At 51.0% G+C, this 20,902-nt stretch overlaps 1 protein-coding gene across 1 annotated transcript in view; it reads left to right on the plus strand.

Annotated features, from left to right (window-relative positions):
• EFNA4 (ephrin-A4) overlaps nt 1–20,902 on the plus strand; it is a 41,596-nt gene that overhangs the window by 19,048 nt on the left and 1,646 nt on the right. The window contains exons 2-5 of the mRNA XM_015419106.1: nt 9,294–9,586; nt 13,425–13,493; nt 16,356–16,415; nt 18,705–19,085. Of these exons, the coding sequence (XP_015274592.1) occupies nt 9,294–9,586; nt 13,425–13,493; nt 16,356–16,415; nt 18,705–18,796 (514 nt within the window). The 3' untranslated portion in view covers nt 18,797–19,085. The remainder of the gene's footprint in view (nt 1–9,293; nt 9,587–13,424; nt 13,494–16,355; nt 16,416–18,704; nt 19,086–20,902) is intronic.

Consider the following 20,902-nt stretch of genomic DNA (forward strand, 5'->3'; position numbering starts at 1 on the left):
TCCTCCAGCCCCTACCTGGAGGTTGGCAACCCTGCCTTTTGCCCTTGCCCCCATTGCTCTGAGCCTGTTTAGCTCCCTGTCCGCTTACGCTACAGTAGGAAGACAAATGACTGGGAGAGCACTCCATGAGTCTCCCACGCCACCACCAATTTGGCCCGTAATCCCTTCCTCTGCCTCAGGACAGGAAGCGATATCTAATCGAATCGATCTTCGCGACACTCTAAAATAGGTCACCGATCGCGTTCCCAGTTGGTGAGGTGTAAGCAGCAGGCCTTACCTTGAAGACTCCCAGCCTCTCACTGCAGTCAGCCTTTCCACTCAATCCAGTTTTTGCGCAACCCGTGCACAGTGTCTGTGTCTGGATCCACGTGCCTCCTCTCTCCCGGTTCTCCTAGCACCAAACTAAAATTTCACATTGGCCGGGGAATGCACTTCTCCCTCCCTCACAGCCAACAGCAGAGATTCTGATCAGATCTCTTGGGGAAATCCCTGTCCCCTTTTAATTTTGTTTTCCCTTTTCCCCTTCCTAATTTCTACCCCTTGCCAATAGTTCCACCCAGGGCTATTTTGGGGCAGGAATCCACAGGAACGGAGTTCCGGCTGGCTCCCGAGTTGGCCACGCCCAGCAGGAACTCATTAGCATGATAGGCCACACCCAACAGCAGAAACTCATTAGGATTGGCTACATTAGGGGTGTGTGGCCTAACACGCAAAGGAGTTCCTGCTACAAAAAAAGGCCCTGGGTTTTGACAACAAACAAGGTAAACAGAATAAGACGCAAAAGGTGGGTGTGGCTGGATGACCACGTTTCTGGTAACTCGGGGGTGCGGCCTAATGTGCTAATGAGCTGTGCTGTCAGGGGTGTGGCCTAATATGCTAATGAGTTTCTGCTGTTGGGTGTGGCCTATTATGCTAATGAGTTCCTGCTGGGCTTTTTCTACAAAAAGAGCCCTGGTTCCACCAAAGGTATTGTGGGTATAAAGTTCCATTAAGTCGCAGCTGACTATGGCCACACCGTAGGGTTGTCAAGGGAAGAGACTAGCCGAGGTGTTTTGCCGTTGCCGGCCTCTACGTTGCGACTCTGGAGTTCCTTGGTGGTCTCCCATCCCAATACTAACCGGGGCCAACCACCAAAGGTATCAGCCCGGGAAAAAATCATGCGTGCTGTAATAGTAGTTATGAGTCAGACAAGGATTTGGGAGACCCAGGTTCAAAGCCCCACTCTCAGTGGGTGGTCTTGAGCCAGTCACTTTCAGCCTAACCTACCTCGTAGGGTTGTTGTGAGGATAAAATGGGGGAGAGGGGAAATGATGGTATAAGCCACTTTGGGTTCCCATTGGTGAGAAGGTAAAGGTTCCCTTGCTCGAAAGTCAGTCGAATCCAACTCTAGGGTTGCGGTGCTCATCTCAAAGCTGAAAAGCCAGCGCTGTCCGAAGACGTTTCCGTGGTCATGTGGCCGGCATGACTAAACACCAAGGCGCACGGAACGCTGTTACCTTCCCACCGAAGCGGTACCTATTTATCTGCTTGCAATTTCTTGCTTTCGAACTGCTAGTTTGGCAGCAGCTGGAACTAGAGACGGGAGCTCACTCCATCATGTGGCACACTCGGGTCTCGAACTGCTGAACTACTGACCTTCCACAGCCTGCAGTTCAGCGTCTTAACCACTTGAGCCATCGCAGCTCCTGTGAGAAGAGTAGGGTGTAAATTTAAAAAATCATATTGTGGTACAACTGGGTTAGTGAGGGAAGTACAGTTTGCATCTGAAAAAGTAATTTGGTAGCCAGGAACTGATCATGAATAGCCATCGGCGAAAAACCTTCTGCTCAATTGCTCAACAAAACAACGCCCTTCCTGTATTTGGACCAATCAATTCAAGAGCCGTGTGATGATTGACAAGCTCTTCTTTTTCTTCTTCTTCTACTGTAATATGATCCTATTAGACCTTCTTGTGTTTTCCGATTGAGATTTATTAGTTTCGGGTCCGGTTTCAGTTGGAGGCCACGGCAGCGGAGTGCAGCAGAATGTTAAAATCCAACCTGATACAAACCCAAAATGGCAGTCATAAATAAAAATAAAATCGTCCCTGTAGAAAAGGGGGTGGGAGAGAAAGGAAGAAAAAAACCCCCAGCCCCAATGTCAAATGTAATAACGTTACCAAACAGATCAATCCAAATGACAATCGATAGCCTGTGTTTGCAGAAATTTATGGCAGGCTCCGGCCTGCGCAAGAGCAAAGGTTGCTACTCGGAGTCACCCCCTTCGTTGGAATTTGCTAACAGAAGTTCAATTTTCTGAAGGTCAGACCAATGAACATAACCTTTTAAGGGGATGGGGGGGGGGCGGAAGAGAAGGAGAAATCCATCGCTCAGGTAGGGGCCTCCGAAAGAGAGAATCCCAAACGTCCTCTGTTTTCATTATTGCGGTTTCTTGACGTTTCTAAGTGACTTAGGGTGACACGCGCGTTCCTTCCTGCACTGTGATCCGATTTCTGGTTCTGCGCATAGGATGTGATACGGCTCCCTCCTGCAAACCCCTCTGTGGATGCCGGTTCCAGACAGTGAGCCGACGCCATGTGCCTCTGCGGCAGGCGAAACGGCCAAGAGTCTGGTGGCACCTTCGGGGCAAGCAGATTTGTTGTGGCAGAAGCCCTCCATGTCAGACGTGTTATCCCCAGTTGGCAGAGAGAGAGAGAGAGAAAGAGAGATCATTTAATGATCTGTTTATTGTATGTCTCTTTTTCTGCCCGGCTCCTCAGCCGACAGCTAGCTCCCCAAAGCAACGTGTGGCAAATATGATATAATAAACAAGGTGCTGTGAAAGGAATTCCTGAAGGGAGGGCTGGGCCCAGGCCTGGCCGCCTCTTCTTCTTTCTCTTCTTCTCCCTCTCCCACGATGGCAGTAGGACACCGGGCGGATGTAGAACTACGGATCTGCCGAGTAAAAAGGGCGACCACAGAACGGTAGAGGGTCCACAGAGGGAGAGCCAGCTTGGTGTAATGATTAAGAGTGGCGGACTCTAATCTGGAGAACCGGGTTTGGATCCCCACTCCTCCACATAAAGCCAGCTGGGTGACCTCGGGCCAATCACAGTTTCTCTCAGAGCTGTTCGCTCGAGAGCAGCCGTTCTCTCAGAGCTCTCTCAGCCCCACCTGCCTCACAGGGTGTCTGTTGTGTGGAGAGGAACAGAAGGCGATTGTAAGCCACTCCAAGACTCCTTCAGGTTGTGAAGAGTAGGGCTGCCAAGCGGGGGCGGGTGACGGGTAATCCCCCGCTTCGGAGGCCCGATTTCTGCTGTCGTGGAATCGGGCCCCGGGGGGAACTCCGCCCCCCGAAGCACACGTTGGGGGCGTGGCCCCGATGGTCAGAGGGAAAACTCTATGGTTTTCCCTCCGACGATCGGGGCCACGCCGTCAACGTGATTGAAGTCGCACGTCACTTCCGGTGACGTGCTGGCAGTGCGCGCGCGCATCAACGGAGAGCTCCTGGAGCCCAGTGAGGCTCCCCCGCCGGTAGGAAAAATCAACTTGGCAACCCTAGTGAAGAGCAGGGTATAAAACCAACTCTTTTTCTTCTTCAGACATCTCCTGGTTTCAGCGGCCGAAACTCTCTTAGTCTTCCCAAATTTTGGGGACATCACTCCTGAGAGACAGTGGGAGCTGAATTTTGAAACTTCACACCACTGTCAGATTCCATGTTGGCTGGTTTGCCACAGAACGTCTGTGTGTTGCCATGGGTGCTGGGCCACATTTGCGGGTTTCGTTTGTGCAAAGGGTTATCCGGCTTTCCTGTCGAATGGTGTGAATGGAGAGTGCATTTTTGTGTGAATGGAGAGTGCATTTTTGAAACCGGACTTTTTTTGGATTGCAGTGTGGGGAGGGGGTGTCTGCCATTTTTTAAAAATGTTCTTACTACCCTGTTTTCCCGAAAATAAGACCTACCCCAAAAATAAGCCCTAGCAGGATTTCTATGCATTTGTGGTATAAGCCCTAGTGTGTCTTCTTGAGAAAAAAATAAATATAAGACAGTGTCTTATTTTTGGGGAAACACGGTATTAAAAAAATGCACACAAGACAGTTCTGTAGGAGTAGAAAAGAGCAAGAGTCCAGTAGCACCTTCAAGACTAACCAAAGGAGCTTTCGTGAGTCACGGCTCACTGCTTCACTTCTGGTAACTGAAGAAGTGAGCCATGACTGACAAAAACTAACCTGCCACAGATTTTGTTAGCCTTGAAGGTGCGACTGGACTCTTGCTCTTTTCTACTGCTACAGACAGACTGACACGGCCACCCATCTCAATCTATCTGAAAAAGCGAGTGGGGATTCGAATCTGGTTCTCCTTGATCCCAGACCAGCAGTCTAACCCCTACACCACACTGAGGACTGTAGCTACAGTGGAATGCACTCAGTCGCATGGAACAATAACTGAGCCTGACCCGGAAGTTTATATGGGGTGAGGGAGGGTCACATGACCTGCTTTGGCCTGTTGGAGTTAAGCAGCCTCCTGAATGGTCTTCCATTGGTTTGGACAGAGCATAGCTGCATAGCCTGAGTCTCTTTAGGACCCAGGCTCTGCATCCTGCCATGGGTTCGAATCTTGGCACTGTGGTCCCCTTGGAACTTCAGGGGCGGCGCTTGAGGGGCTAGGGTTGCCAGCCCCCAGGTGAGACCTGGAGATCTCCCAGAATTACACCCAGTCCCCAGACAACAGGGATCAGCTCCCCTGGGGAAGATGGCTGTTTTGGAGGGCGGACTCAATGGCATTATACCCTGCTGAGGCCCCTCCCAGACTCCATCCCCAAAATCTCCAGGTATTTCCCAACCTGGATCTGGCAACCCTAAAGGCTCCCCTTCCAGCTCATCGGGAAACGAAGGATTTGAGGTCCTCTCCTGTGGAGCTTTCCCGGCGTGCTGGCTGTGCTTCGTGCACAGATTTTAGGATGCCCGGTTGCTGGTGGCCACATTCCCCGCCGATGCATCACACCCAGTCGGGGGGCCAGGCGGTGCCTTCAGGCCCGGTGGCTTTTGTCTTCAGGCTGGGCTGGCGGCCCATAACCCCCAGGGGCTCCCCCCGACCCTTTTTGCCTCCAGCCACTTGAATTAATCGGAGCTGACGTCTGCTGATTTTGCGGCGCTCAACAGCTGGACTCGAGCTGTGGGTGGGAAGCTGTGGGGGCCCGTTTGTCCTCCCCCCCCCCGTCTCGTTCAGGGGGTGCCGGAGAGAGACCTTTCCATGGGCCTCAAAGCTCGGACTTCAGATAGCGCTGAAGAGAGGAGACTTGGGAACCGGCGTCTGCGTTTGATGGGGGCCGACGTTATTTGTTAATGTCTTCTTTCTGGAATGTATCGGCTGGCTTTCTGTTGGCGAGAATGAGCCTCAAAGCGATCCGGGATTATAAAAAACGTATCGGTAAGGCCAGTGAGAATGTTAGGAGCTTTAAATAGGATAAACCCATAATTTCCAAGCTCTGGGCTGGGCCCATTAGTGTGCTGTGAGAAAACGCGTCGCGCACCGTGAGAAAGGAGGTAATGAAATAATTAAAGGCTCCCAGCCCAAAGGGACCCACCCACATAGAGAGCTTCACCTGCTGCATCTCTGTGTGAGTCACTGCCCTGACCATTCCACTTACCAGTCAGCCTTCATGGTGGGAGAACTGCGCTGTTTTGCTTGACTGGACCATTCAGTCATTCCAATGACAGAAATGCAGCCACCAGCCAGTTTTGGTGTAGTGGTTAAGTGCGCAGACTCTAATCTGGGAGAACCGGGTTTGATCCCACACTCCTCCACTTGCAGCTGCTGGGTGACCTTGGGCAAGCCATAGTTCTGGCACAGCTGTTCTTGAAAAAGAGTAGTTTCTGTCAAGAGTTCTCTCAGCCCCACCTACCTCACAGGGTGTCTGTTGTGGGGAGGGGAAGGGAGAGGAGTTTGTAAGCCGCTCTGAGACACCTTTGGGTAGTGAAGAGCGGGGTATAAATCCAATCTCCTCCTCTTCCTCCTCCTCCTCCTTTTTGAGGAGGATACCTATTAAATCTCTGCGGGTCTCGGCTCTGGGCTTTCCTCCAGTTTTCTGGTGCAAAGAGAAGCATCTTTTAAATTGAAGTTCAGGAAAAAGTGTGCTTCTATCTTTGGAACTCTGGGAAAGGCAAAGTTAACTGATAAAAGGATGTAGTCCAAACGAGATGGGTGGGTAAGTGTGGTTAGCGTGTCTGACTGAGGAGAATTCTAGTGCCCACTGGGCCATGAAGCTTACTGGGCAACTTTGGAGTAGTCATGCTTTCTCAGCCCAACCGATCCTTGCAGGGTTGTTGTGATGATAAAAGGAGAAAAAACTTGAATTGCTAGGAGAATGATATCAGAGAAGAGATGAAGAGGAGAGATGAAGAGGCCAAGATTCGGGGGGCCTGAATCAAATTTACCCCTTCCAGGAACACACGGATGAACCGAGACACAAAAAATACAAGCATAACATACCTCCCCACCATGGCTTACCTCTCTTACCTGATGCAGGGTCTTTTCTGCTTGCTTTCTCCGTTTACCCCGGTCCAGCCTGTTCCGCACAGGCTTTGGAATCTGGCTGTGTTCGAAAACCTGACCAGAGCAGTGTTCTAAACTTGAGAATACAGGGAACAAGTTGGGTGTCTGTCTCTGACGAGTCGCGGGCGGGGGAAAGGAATCCCTGGAGCAGTTCTCCCCGTGACTCAAATCCAGGGTATTATAAGAAATTTCCCCTCCTGGTTTCCCTCCCCATCTCTTTGTCTGATGTTCAATGGCCCTCAACATTCCCTTCCGCCTTGAGGACAAGGAGTGTGCACAGTCCCTATTAAGAACGTAAGAGAAGCCATGCTGGATCAGGCCAGTGGCCCATCCAGTCCAACACTCTGTGTCACACAGTGGCCAAAACCCAGGTGCCACCAGGAGGTCCACCAGCGGGGCCAGAACTCCAGAAGCACTCCTGAGAGAGTAGTGGTTAGGAGCGCAGATTTTAATCTGGAGAACCGGGTTCTCCTCACTCCTCCACATGAAGCCAGCCAGGTGACCTTGGGTCAGTCACAAGTTCTCTCGGAGCTGTTCTCTCAAGAGCAGTTCTCGAGAGAGCTCTCTCAACCCCACCTACCTCACAGGGTGTCTGTTGTGGGGAGAGGAAGAAAAGGAGACTAAGCCGCTCTGAGACTCCAAGTGAAGAGTAGGGCTGCTGCTTCTTTGTTGTCTTCGTCCTCTTCTTCTTCTCCCCCTCCCCAGCACAAATAATACAGAGCATCACTGCCCCAGACAGAGTGTTCCATCTAGACCTTGTGGCTAGAGATGTGAAGGCCCCGTTTTTTTCCTGAAGCCTTTTTGTTTTTTTTCCGAAAAATTGGAAAAAGAAAAAAAATGATTATGGAATGTTTTATTTTAACATGATGAATAAAATATTTTAAGACAAGGTGTTCAAATATTTTCCAAATAATTTCTAAAATATATATATATATGGTATCAGATTGATCTAATTTCTGTGCACTGAGGACAAGCAAGTCCTAGGTTACAAACTGAACTCTCCAATGCAAGAACAAGATGCATTTCTTCCTTTGGGAGGTGCGATTGTCAGAAGAAAATAAAAAAGTTTCAGTTTTGTTTTTGCATGTGGGTGGGTATTTTGTTTGTAGTAACTGTTTGGATACACTATATTTTTAATATGCTAGTTGTGATAATTTCATGCCAAGTAAAAATGTCCGTAGTCACATTTTATGTTCCTAAAGTAACAGAATGACTTTCAAACTAGAAAAGACAAAAGAAATGGTAATGTAGCATTTTTTTCAATTTTTCCAAAAATTTCCGTTTTCCCCCTGGGGAAAAAAAATGGAAAAAACCCGGAGTTTTTTCCGAGCTTCAAAATTTCCGGAAATTTTACATCTCTACTTGTGGCGAATAGCCACTCATGGACTTCTGCTCCAGATGTTGATCCAATTCCCCCCTTGAAGCCGTCTGTAAGAAATTGTTCTGGGTTTCTCCCTCTTTCTTCTTTCTTTATGAAATATCAAGTTTACTTAGAAAGAGCAGGGATGGATCTAGATCCTGTTCAATGCTCCCTCTAAGCTGTGGAGTCTGGTGAGCAGAAATTCTACTTTGTGAGCCACTGGCATGAAAGTTGTGAGTGAGCCATTTGGCTACTGCATAAATCACTTCGCTCTGGAGCCCTCCTTCCTGAGCTAAGACGAAAACGTGTGAGCCGGAGGCTAAAAAACTGTGAGCTAGCTCACACTAACTCAGCTTGGAGGGAACACTGGCTCCTGTTGTGTGCTTGACTCTGGCATAAGCCTGCATAGAAACAGAATAAATCTAATCAAACAAACTAATAGATAAATAATTGGAAGGGAATGCTATCAGAAAATAGGACTGCCCTCTGCCAAAAAACAGAATTCTGCCTCTTCATCTCAGTTGAGGAAGACTCTCTTCAAGGGGCCGTATGAGGGGATCCTAAACCTTTTTTGGCCTGCGGGCGCCTTTAGAATTCTGACACGGCCTGGTGGGCACAGCTGCAAAATGGCTGCCTCCAAAGGTGGAGCCAGCCACAAAATGGCTGCCATGGCCTGCCTTTAGTCACACAGTGAAGAACCTTGTGCTGTGGCGGCAGCTTAGGGCTGCCAAATGCCCCCGGGGGGGCGGGATTCCCCCCGCTTTCGAGCCCCGATTTCCGCTCCCGCGGAATTGGGCCCGGGCCCGGGGGAAACCCCACCCCCGCGTGCGCGTCACCCAGAAGTGACGTCGCACGCTGGGGGCGGGGCCACGCCATTTGAGGGGAAAACAAAGTTCCCCCCTCAAGTGGCGTGGCCCCGCCCCCAGCATGCGATGTCACTTCCGGGTGACGTGCACGCTGGCCGGGAGCCCCCTGCTCCCGGCCAAAAAACATTTGGCAACCCTACGGCAGCTCCTCCCATAAACTGCACAGCCAATCAAATCTCCAAAGGCCAATCAGAAGCGCTGCCACCTGGTCCCGCCCACTTTCTGAAAACACTCGGTGGGTGGCCAGAAAATGTGTTGGTGGGCTCTGTGGCACCATATTGCAAACCCCGAACTATACACTTCCCTAGAGCTCTGCCCTCTGACAGCTACAAATCTTACCCGGCAACGTGTCCGGCTTATGAGATTTCCTTATATCCGCATCCTTTTCTCTGCCACCAAGAGAGAGCTGAGAAAACGACTTTCCTTTCTTAAATGCCATCACATTTAATCCAGGTTATGCATGTTGGGTTTCCCCCCTAGTCTGTGGAAATGAAACTCGAGCTTGACCGAGTCTGGTTCTTTTGTAATGGCAGGTTCCTCGACGAAGACTACGCCGTCCAAGTCTCCATCAATGACTATCTGGATATTTACTGCCCGCACTACGATCAGACCTTGGCATCCGGCAACCCCGAGACCTTTACTCTTCTCATGGTCGACGGCGAGGGTTACCGGGGCTGCTACGAAACGCCAGGAGCCTTCAAACGTTGGGAGTGCAACCGCCCCTATGCCCTCTATGGACCCGTCCGCTTCTCGGAGAAGATCCAGCGGTTCACCCCCTTCTCGCTGGGTTTCGAGTTCCAGCCCGGACGTGACTACTACTATATTTGTGAGTCGAGCCACCACCAGTAGAGGAATAGTTCGCAGACCTACGGTTTCATTCTAAGGAGAGCCACGCCCTTTTAAACCTATTGATTTCAACATGTTGAGAAGGGTGTAACTCTGTTCAGGATTTCAATGCAGGAGTCCGCCTTTGGACTCAGCGTAGCTGATGTAAATATGCCTAGTGCCAGTTTGGTGTAGTGGTTAAGAGCACGGGCTCTAATCTGGGAGAACCGGGTTTGATTCCCCACTCCTCCACTCGCAGCCGCTGGATGACCTTGGGCAAGCCATAGTTCTGATAAGAGCTGTCCTAGAAAGGGCAGTTCTCAAAAGAGCTCTCTCAGCCCCGCCTACCTCACAGGGTTTCTGTTGTGGGGAGGGGAAGGGAAAGGAGATTGTTAGCCGCTCTGAGACTCTGAGTGAAGGGCGGGGTATAAATCCAATCTCTTCTTCTTCAATGGGGGTATGAATGATAATCAGGCTTCCTCGGGAGGTGGTGGGCTCTCCTTCTTTGGGGGTTTTCAAGCAGAGGCTCAATGGCCACCTGACAGCCATGCGGATTCTGTGAACTTGGGCAGATCATGAGAGGGAGGGCAGGAAGGGTTGCCTCAGTGCTTGGTTCTCGTGGCCCTTTCTTCCATGCCCAGGGAAATGCCGATCACCCCTTTGGGGGTCAGGAAGCAACCCTGGAGGTTTTTTGTCATCTTCTGGGCATGGAACAGGGGTCACTGGGGTGTGTGGTGGGGAAGTACTTGCGAATTTCCTGCATTGTGCAGGGGGTCAGACTAGATGACCCTGGAGGTCCCTTCCAGCTCTATGATTCTATGAAATAGATTCAAGTCCCAGCAGCACCTTAGAGACCAAGAAGGTTTTCAGGGTATGAGCTTTCGAGAGTCCGAGTTCCCTTCATCAGACTCTCGAAAATTTATACCCCCGAAATCGTGTCGGTCTCTGAGGTGCTGCCGGACTCAAACCTTGGCTGTTCCGCTCCAGACCGACACCCCCATCCTCTGGAACGGTAATCATACTAAAGAATACCTTAAAGAACAGGTACCTCTGTTGGGAGTCCAGCTAATACATATTAATTTGTGTATGGCTGCATTATTAATTTAAATAGTTCTGAATTAATTGAAATAAATCTGTTCACTACCTTGCGGTAGGATGTACTTTCCTTGAAGATGTCATCATCATTATCATCATCATCATTATTATTACTAATGGTCACAGTCAGGTATTTGACTGGTGGATGGTGTTCTGCAATTCGAGATCTAGCCAAGTTCTTGGGAACTGCAGATGCATCTTCGCAGGATTCTTGGTGTTCCGAGCTCGTTGTCGTCATCGTCTTCTTCTTCTCCTCCTCTTCCTCCTCCTCTCGTCTTCCTTCTCCCTCCTCCTCCTCCTCTTCTCCTTCTCCCTCTCCCTCTTCTCCCTCTCCCGCCTCTTCTTCTTCTCCTTCTTCCTCCTCTTCCTCCTCCTTTTCTTCTTCCTCCTCCTCTTCTTCTTCCTTTTCTTCTTCCTCCTCTTCCTCTTCTTCCTTTTCTTCCTCTGCCTCCGCCTCCTCCTCTTCCTTTTCTTCTTCCTCCTCCTCCTCCTCCTCCTATTCCTCCTCATCTTCTCCTTCACCCTCCTCCTCTTCTCCTTCTCCCTCCTCCTCTTCTTCTCCTTCTTCCTCCTCCTTTTCTTCCTTCTCCTCCTCTTCTTCTTCCTTTTCTTCTTCCTCCTGCTCCTCCTCCTCCTCCTCTTCTTCTTCCTTTTCTTCTTCCTCCTGCTCCTCCTCCTCCTATTCCTCCTCCTCTTCTTCTTCTCTACCTCCTCCTCCTCTTCTTCCTCCTTCTTCCTCTTTTTCTTCTCTAAGTTTGGTGTTTTTACTAACTAATGATATCTAAAAGAAAGAAGATGCTTCCTATTGACAGTTGACTAAAAAGCATATTGGTTTCAATTAGCATGATTGTGAGAAATAGTAATAGTAATTTATTTTATTTATTTATTTTTGCTGTCGAGTCATAGGTGACCCCTCATGGGGTTTTGCAAGGCAAGGGACAGACAGAGCTGGGGTTGCCTTTCCTCTGGACTTTCTTGATGGGCCCCCACCCAAGTACTAATCAGGACCGACCCGAACCGGCTTCCCTTCCGAGATCTGATGAGATCAGGCTAGACCGGATTACCCAGGTCGGGGCGATTTACTGACAGCAGTCAATAATATCATTAATGATAGAGAGACGGGAGGTGTGCAAAGGTGTTAGAACCTAATCCCCCCCGCATACACACACACTCTTGGCCGGCCAGCGACTTCTACTGAGAGGTCTCCCGTATCTGCAAATAGCTTTAATCCCCAGCAGACCTTTGACAACTTCATGAGAGGCAGAAATCCAGGAGGGGCGTCTTCCTTCAGTTTCGGGAAGGCGTCGCCCCTGGGACGTCCGCTCCCCTTGCCCTTCCTGCATTCTTTCATTCTTCTAAGCTCAAGATCCCAACCACGGATCTTCTGGGGCATGTCTAATTTGGCCTCACATCCTGGACTTCTGTTTTTTCTCTTTTATCCATTTACCTTTCTAGGCACTTCATTCATGTATGTGTGGGTAGGTGTTTCTGTTTAGGGCAGGTGCCCGGGGGCACCGTGGTGCCCGGGGGCACCGTGACACTAGCCAACACCTTTCCTGGTGCCTGCCCGGTGTTTTGAGAAAGTGGGAGGGGCCAGGTGGGGGTTTATGCCTGGCCGGGCTTCTGATCGACTACTGGAGATTTGATTGGCTGTGCAGATGTTTACCATGTGACTGAAGGTAAGCTGTGGCCGCTATTTTGTGGCTGGCCCCGTCACTAGTTTGGTGTAGTGGTTAAGTGTGCGGACTCTAATCTGGGAGAACCGGGTCTGATTCCCCACTCCTCCATTTGCACCTGGCTGGATGACCTTGGGCAAGCCATAACTCTGGCACAGCTGTTCTTGAAAAAGAGCAGTTTCTTTCAAGAGTTCTCTCAGCCCCACCTACCTCACAGGGTGTCTGTTGTGGGGTGGGGGAAGGGAAAGGAGTTTCTAAGCCGCTCTGAGACACCTTTGGGTAGTGAAGGGCGGGATATAAATCCAGTCTCTTCTTCTTCTTCTTTTACCACACAGGGTGTCTGTTGTGGGGAGGGGAAGGGAAAGGAGTTTCTAAGCCGCTCTGAGACACCTTTGGGTAGTGAAGGGCGGGGTATAAATCCAATCTCCTCCTCCTCCTCCTCCTCCTCCTCCTCCTCCTCCTGCCGCAGCCATTTTGTGGCTGCACCCACCCTTCTGTGTCAAAGTTCCAAAGAAGCCCCTAGGCGCAAACAGGTTGAGGACCCGTGGTTTAGAAAGACAGTGTGTTCTGTAGTGGTTAGAGCGACGGACTACGATTTAGGACTCAGGTTCAAATTCCCATGTTGCCGTGGATAATCTGGGTAATCTCACTGGGTAATCTTGGGCTGGTCACACACTTGCAGCCTCCCCTACCTTGCAGGGTTGTTGTGAGGATAAAATGGGGAGAAAGGAAAATGACGTAAGCCTCTTGGGGGTCTCCACCAATGCTCCCTCTAAGCTGTGGAGTCTTGTGAGCAAAAATTCTACTTTGTGAGCTACCAGCGTTAAAACTGTGAGCGAGCGATTCGGCTACTGTGTCACTTAGTTTGCTCTGGCGGCATCCTTCCTGAGCTGAGAGAAAAATGTGTGAGCCGGAGGCTAAAAAACTGTGAGCTAGCTCACCCTAACTCAGCTTAGAGGGAACATTGGTCTTCACTGGGGTGAAAGGCAGGTGTATAAATGAAGTTAATAGAGACCTAGACGGCGCATTCTCCTTCTCACACTTGGCTCTCCCCTTCTTCCCTTCCAGCTATCCCCACTGCAGAAAGCCCAGGACGCTGCATGAAGCTACGAGTCTCTGTCTGCTGCAAAGTGACCAGTAAGTCTGTGTTTTCAGGAGGAGGAATCTGGATAAGATGTTACACCCTAATCCACAGATTAGCTGCTGCATTAGGGGAAGGCCTGGGCCTCTCTGCCCAGTTGCTGGCAGGAAGTGGTTGGTCACTGTGTGAGACAGGATGCTGGACTAGATGGACCCTCACTGGTCTGACCCAGCAGGGCTCTCCTGAGGGGAAGGCCTTGGTCTCTCTGCCCTGTTGTTGGCCCTCCAGAGGAACTGGTTGGCCACTGCGATTACACACACTAAATAATGCGCTTTCAATGCGCTTTCCAACTGGATTTTACTGTGCGAGACAGGACGCTGGACTGGATGGACTCTCACTGGTCTGATTCAGCAGGGCTCTTCTTACAGTCTTATGAGGGGAAGGCCTCGGCCTCTCTGCCCTGTTGTTGGCCCTCCGGAGGAACTGGTTGAGGCCACTGTGTGAGGCAGGATGCTGGACTAGATGGACCCTCACTGGTCTGATCCAGCAGGGCTCTTCTGATGTTCTTATGAGGAGAAGGCCTCGGCCTCTCTGCCCTGCTGTTGGCCCTCCAGAGGAACTGGCTGAGGCCACTGTGTGAGACTGGAGGCTGGACTAGATGGACCCTCACTGGTCTCATCCAGCAGGACTCTTCTGATGTTCTTATGAGGGGAAGGCCTCGGCCTCTCTGCCCTGTTGTTGGCCCTCTGGAGGAACTGGTTGAGGCCACTGTGTGAGACAGGATGCTGGACTAGAGGGACCCTCACTGGTCTGATCCAGCAGGGCTCTTCTGATGTTCTTGTGAGGGGAAGGCCTCGGCCTCTCTGCCCTGTTCTTGGCCCTCCAGGGCAACTGGTTTGCCTGCTGCGCGAAACAAGATTTTGGGCTAGATGGACCATATCTGATCGAGCAGGTCTCTTGTCATGATCTTTTGATGCTGTTTTCTGTTGGAGGGGGAGGCTACACACATTGCACGCCTCCCTTTTCAAAGACACTTCGTTGTTCTGCTTTACAGCTCACCCTGCCCAAGTCTCTTTCCTATCACAGGCAGCTGTGCCACAGGTGGTGTTCCATCAACTCCTGTTGCGTTCTTATCGGCTGAGGCCAGCTCTGCAGACTGCGCCCCCTTTGGTCAGCTCACCGCATAAAAAGAAATGCCTTCTGCATGTAAAAAGCTAGCACCTCAGGGGAAGTGGTCCTAGCTCCGCCCTCTGTCTGCCATCCCGGCTTTCTGCTTGCAGGGCCCTTTTTAAAACATAAGAGCATATTTAGAAATACGCTCTCTGCCCACTCCCTTTAGAATCTGAAGGCGTTGCCGTCCATTCGATCACATCCCAACTGATATATTTTAAAGATTTATTCCCTGCTTTTTGATCCATCAATCTTCAAGATGGTTACAAAGAATATGCTTGAGGAATGGGGAGTCCGTCAGGGGGAGAAGAGAAGGAAAACTGGACGGGGACAGAGGAAGGTGTACTGGGCCGGCAGTTGTTGTAAGCTGAGGACAGGAGCTGTGCCTCAGGGGCTCTGTATGCAGAAGGTCCCTGGTGGTTAGAGTTTCAGACTAGGATCTGGTGGACCCAGATTCGAATCCCCACTCTGCCATGGAAGCTCGCTGGGTGACCTTGGGCCAGTTACATAGTCTCGGCCTCACCTCCCTGACAGGAATCATAAACTCACAGAGTTGGAAGGGGCCACACAGGCCACCTAGTCCAACCCCCTGCTCAATGCCGGATCAGCCTAGAAAAGCATCCCTGACAAGTGTTTGTCCAGCTGCTGCTTCAAGACTGCCGGTGAGGGGGAGCTCACCACCTCCCTAGGCAGCCCATTCCACAGTTCTGCAACAGTAACAAAGTTTTCCCTAAGATCCAGCCGGTACCTTCCCGTCCTTAATTTAAACCCATTCTTGCGAGTCCTACCCTCTGCTGCCCACAGGAACAGCTCCCTGCCCTCCTCCAAGCGACGGCCCTTCCAATCCTTCAAGAGAGCCACTGTGTCCCCCCTCAACCTCCTCTTCTCCAGACTAAACATTCCCCGGTCCCTCAGCGTTTCCTCACAGGGCTTGGTCTCCAGGCTCCCGATCACCCTCGTCGCTCTCCTCTGCACCCGCTGCGTTCTGTCCACATTCCGAGCTGGCTGTGGCCAGGAGGGTGGGGTAGAAATGTAATAAATCAAATCACATCACGTCCTTCTTGAAGTGAGGCCTCCAGAACTGCACACAGTACTTCAGGTGCGACCTGACCAACCCAGTGTACAGCGGGACCACGATGACATCTTGCAATTTGGACGTTGCGCCTCTGTCGATGCACCCAAAGATCGCATTGGCCTTTTTTGCTGCTGCACCACACTGGCTGTCCTGAGGATAAAATGGAGGCAAGGAGAACGATGTTAGCTCACCCCTAAGACATGACAGACTTGCCCAGCCCGCGAATGGATTTTCTGAACCATCTCGCACGCGATGTCTGCTCATGCGAGGTGAGGCCTAACCGGGTTGGCCAGTGCCCGGCATGAAGCGAGGCCCTGTTCAGAACCCTTACCAGAATCCTTTGCAACACGCAAGGCATCTGCGGCGGGGGGCAAGGGGTGTTCCTTGGGGAGAGAAGCTCACACTGAAGAAAGCCTTCCCGAAGGTTTGCAAACAGCCACAAGTCTCTCTGGAATGAACCCAGCCATGAAAAACCGATTCTGGCGCTCGAGCCGTGGGCTCTGCTTCAAATTAAGCACCTCAGACAAGCCCAATTGAGAGAGCAGAACCCCCGGGCTGTGAACGCGGAGGCAGCCTGTTCGTACCTCAAGGGGTCCGGAGTGTGTTGGGGGAGGCAAGGCAGACAAAGCAGGACGTTGCCTTCCACACTGAGCAGCTTTATTTTGTTTTCTAGCTGTAGAACCAGTGACGGAAGGCCCCAAGTCTCAACCACGTGGGAGAGGTGGCCCAGAGGGTAAGTATTTGGCGTGGCACAGCGGTAGATAGATGGTACTGGGGAGAGGGCCAAGGTTCAGACAGGTTTGCCAGGTACTTCCTGGCACCCATATAAAATGTAACATCAAATAAAGCTCCAAAGCAAGGGTGTCAAACATGCGGCCTGGGGGCCGGATCAGGCTCCCGGAGGGTTGCCATCAAGCCCGCAGTGGAACTGGCCATCTCCTGCTTCCAGTTCTGCTGCTGCATCACAGCTTGCTTCGCCAGACTCTCTTAATCACTCAACCATTTCATGTTTTAACCTGGGTCCTCGACTCAGAACTCTGAGCATGACATTTCTGTGGTGAATGTCAGTAAATCAAAACTAGGTTTGCAGTTTACAGAGCTAATGTTTTAAGCATGTTTTATTTTAAATAAAAAAAAAAATCTTTGTTTTTCTGTCCTTTATAAAGTTTATATCTCTGCTACCTGGCATTACATTTTATGACACGCATGGCCCGGCCCGACAAGGTCTCATTTATGTCAGATCCGGCCCTCATAACAAATGAGTTCGACACCCCTGCTCCAAAGTGTTCCAATTCTTAAGTTATTCTTATTATTTAAGTATTCAAAATATATTATTTAAATATATTATTCAAAACAGTTAGTACACAGACAGGTTAAGAATCTGAAGGAAATTTTACAATCCCAGAATAGACTTCACAATTCCAAAGTGGAGAAAAGACTTCAGAATTCCAAACCGGACTGAAAAGCACAAATTCTCAGTGTCCAAAAAGCAAGTAAGACCTGCCTCAAGTTTGCCTCAAGTCTTAAGGACTGGTCTTACTTGTTTTATGGACATTGAGAATGTGTGCTTTTCAGTCCGGTTTGGAATTCTGAAGTCTTTTCTCCACTTTGGAATTGTGAAGTCTATTCTGGGATTGTAAAGTTTCCTTCAGATTCTTAACCAGCCTGTATACTAGCTGTTTTGAATAGTATATTTAAACAATAATAAGAAACTAACTGTTTTGAATAGTATATTTAAATAATAAGACTAGCTTAAGAATTGGAACACTTCGGAGCTTTATTTGATGGTAAGTTATATACGGTCTACACTAATTCATCAATTCCCTTAAATTGTTGTAAACTTCCTGGCAACCAGCAGGGGATGGGGAGGGGACTTACTGGGAGCAAGGGGGGGGGGCACCGCCACTGTGCAGAGATGTGTCTCCGTCACTACCCACATGACCCAGAAGTGACATCACGTTGGGGCGACACTCTGGTATTTGGGCAAAAACTCTATGGTAAATTTGGCTTTGACCATAGAGTTTTTGCCCAAATACCAGAGCGTCACCCCGACATCCCTGACATGATGATGTCACTTCCAGGTCACGTGGGGCAGTCGCTGCGTGTTGGATGGATCTCCCTCTTTTGGGGGGGTAAGTTTCCCCCACTGGCCAGCTGATCGGTGGCAGGGCGGTGGGACCTGGCAGCGGGGGATGCTCCCTCCACTGGGGGGGTCTGGCAACCCTACAGACAATACAGACTCTGAGGGACCCAGGGTCCGATTCGGTATAGGGCAGCTTCCTGCATTCACATGTTCACCCCTGGAGGATGAGGAGACAGCTGTTTTTTGCACTTAGAGCACGGTGGGGAGATACCCAATGAATAATTATATTTACTATTTCTGTTTATTTATTATTATGAATTTACCCAAGTCCAGTTTACCCAAGGAGACAGAAATGGCCAGAGTGCCAGCAGGCATTAAGGGGCAGCGAAGGGGGAAAGCCGCTTGGACTTTGGCATGGCAGGGCCGGAGCAGGGAAGTGGAAGGGGGCGGGAGTTGGAGCAGAGCCACGGAGGGCTTTTAAAATCTTGTTTGAGTTGGACGCGGGAGGGAGTGGAGGCTAGCGGCTGAAGTGGAGCAGCGTGGGTGCAGGGCTGAATGTATGCCTTGATGGGGTTTTTTTTTTTTTTTTTTTTAAGAAAAGGCCTGTTTCATATTTATTTAACCCGCTCATAAATACCGCTTTTCTTCGAGTGCGACCGGAGCAGTTCGCAAAGACGTAACTTAAGCCCCGTCAAAAAGCGCCAGCGAGGAAGTTCATTTATTGGGGGGGGGGGATATGGCGGAAGGAGGCACAGCATGGGTTCTGTTCTCGCCTGTTCGGATGAGGAACGGCTCCTGTAAAGCTCCCAGGATTCTGGGGTGAATCCAGTTTGGGGCGGATTGAAATTTGGAGTGTGAACCCTGCTTCTCTCTCTCTCTCTCTCCCTGCCAACCGTCCACTTCTAGTGCCAACTGTGCCCCTCCTTTTCCTCTCTGCAGATGCCGCTGTAGCGCCCGGACGCAGTTCAGCCCCCTCCTGGCCTGGCCGTCTCTGCCTCGGGCTTGCCCTCATCCCCTTCCTGGGGCTCTGACCCCAGGGAGGGCCGGCTGGGCTCCTTCACTGAGAGTCCAGGCCGGGCTGGGGGGCGCGATGGCCGCACACACCCTCCACCCCCGTCCCTCCCCCAGTTGTGAGGACGCTGGACTTCTCACTTGGCACTTTAGACGCCGGAAGAGGCCTTCCCCGAGCTGTTCCGGAACCACTCTGCAGAGCTGAGCTGAGCTCCTTGACCGCCCACAGAACTGGAGCTACCCCAGGACGGGGGGAGGAAACACCACGATCAGGACTTCTGAGTGCAGGAGGGAGACTTCGGCTGGCAGGTAAGTTGGGGTCGGGTGCAACTGGAGGAAGGAAGGAAAGCCTTTAGGAAAGGACGGGGGGAATAAAGTGGGGAAGAAGTCCTGTACTGGAGAGAATCATGGAACCATAGAGTTGGAAGGGACCTCCAGGGTCATCAGAACAGCTATCCATCTAGTCTAGCATCCCGTCTCACGCGGTGGCCTCAGCCAGTTCCTCTGGAGGGCCAACAACAGGGCAGAGAGGCCGAGGCCTTCCCCTCATAAGAACATCAGAAGAGCCCTGCTGGTTCAGACCAGTGAGGGTCCATCTAGTCCAGCATACCGTCTCACACAGTGGCCTTGACCAGTTCCTCTGAAGAGCCAACAACAGGGCAGAGAGGCCGAGGCCTTCCCCTCATAAGAACATCAGAAGAGCCCTGCTGGTTCAGACCAGTGAGGGTCCATCTAGTCCAGCATACCGTCTCACACAGTGGCCTTGACCAGTTCCTCTGAAGAGCCAACAACAGGGCAGAGAGGCCGAGGCCTTCCCCTCATAAGAACATCAGAAGAGCCCTGCTGGTTCAGACCAGTGAGGGTCCATCTAGTCCAGCATACCGTCTCACACAGTGGCCTTGACCAGTTCCTCTGAAGAGCCAACAACAGGGCAGAGAGGCCGAGGCCTTCCCCTCATAAGAACATCAGAAGAGCCCTGCTGGTTCAGACCAGTGAGGGTCCATCTAGTCCAGCATACCGTCTCACACAGTGGCCTTGACCAGTTCCTCTGAAGAGCCAACAACAGGGCAGAGAGGCCGAGGCCTTCCCCTCAGAAGAACACAAGAGGAGCCCTGCTGGATCAGACCACTGGGCTATCTAGCTCAACACCCAGTTTCCTCCCATTGGCCAACGAGATACCCCTGGTAAAGGCCTACAGGCTCGGTTCTGAGGACGATTTCCCCTGCTGTTCGCCAGCAGCTGGTATTCAGAGGTACACTGCTTGTGAACATGGAGGTTCGCTTTCTTCATCAGGGCTGATCGCCCCCTCTCTTCCATGAATTTGTCTAATCTCTCAGCTAAAGAACTGTGACCCGAGCACTCTTTTGGTAGAAGAGGATGCAATTTTAGATGAAATCTGGAAATTACCCACCCACCCCCGACTCAAGTATAAAATGGGCCAGATCAATTAATATTGATGAACACAGGACTGCTGGGAACCAGAGGACCTGAAAGCCAGATTTCTCCGAAAATGGAGCCTCTCTCTAAAGTTCTGCAATCCTTGGCTAGGTTCACTGGCCTTGAATTTAAAAGGCAATAAGAACATGTTGACAAGAGGAGGAGAGAATGAGTGACTGTTGTTTGCCCAGATAGCTTAACAGAACCTCCATGGACAGAAGCAACGTATCTGCCAGCTGCAAACGAAGGGCATCGGCCTCAAAGTGATTTTTTTTTTTGTGCTTCTTCTGGGCATAGAGCAGGGGTCACTGGGGTGTGTGTGTGGGGGGGAGGTATTTGTGAATTTCCTGCATTGTGCAGGGGGTTGGACTAGATGACCCTGGAGGTCCCTTCCGACTCCATGGTTCTGTGATCCTGCCTCGTTTGTGTGTACTGCAGAACAGATCTTGTTAAAGCCAGACAGGATCCTTGGGTCTGACCCGACTGGGCTGTGTTTGTTACTCAGTGGGGAAAGCAAAGGAACTCTGTGCATGCTCAGGGGTCCTTGCTTGTTGGTTTAATGGCTTGCTGCAGGGGCTGAGCCCTGGTGGAAGAATGGTTCTTAGAGAGGAACAAGGGGTGGACCCGCGATACTCGCGGGGGGGGGGAGGGAGGCAGAGGAGGAAGCAGCAGGAGGAGGTAAGTACCCC

Source organism: Gekko japonicus, unplaced genomic scaffold (assembly GCF_001447785.1).
Source record: "Gekko japonicus isolate JY-2015 unplaced genomic scaffold, Gekko_japonicus_V1.1 scaffold25, whole genome shotgun sequence".
Taxonomy (NCBI): domain Eukaryota; kingdom Metazoa; phylum Chordata; class Lepidosauria; order Squamata; family Gekkonidae; genus Gekko; species Gekko japonicus.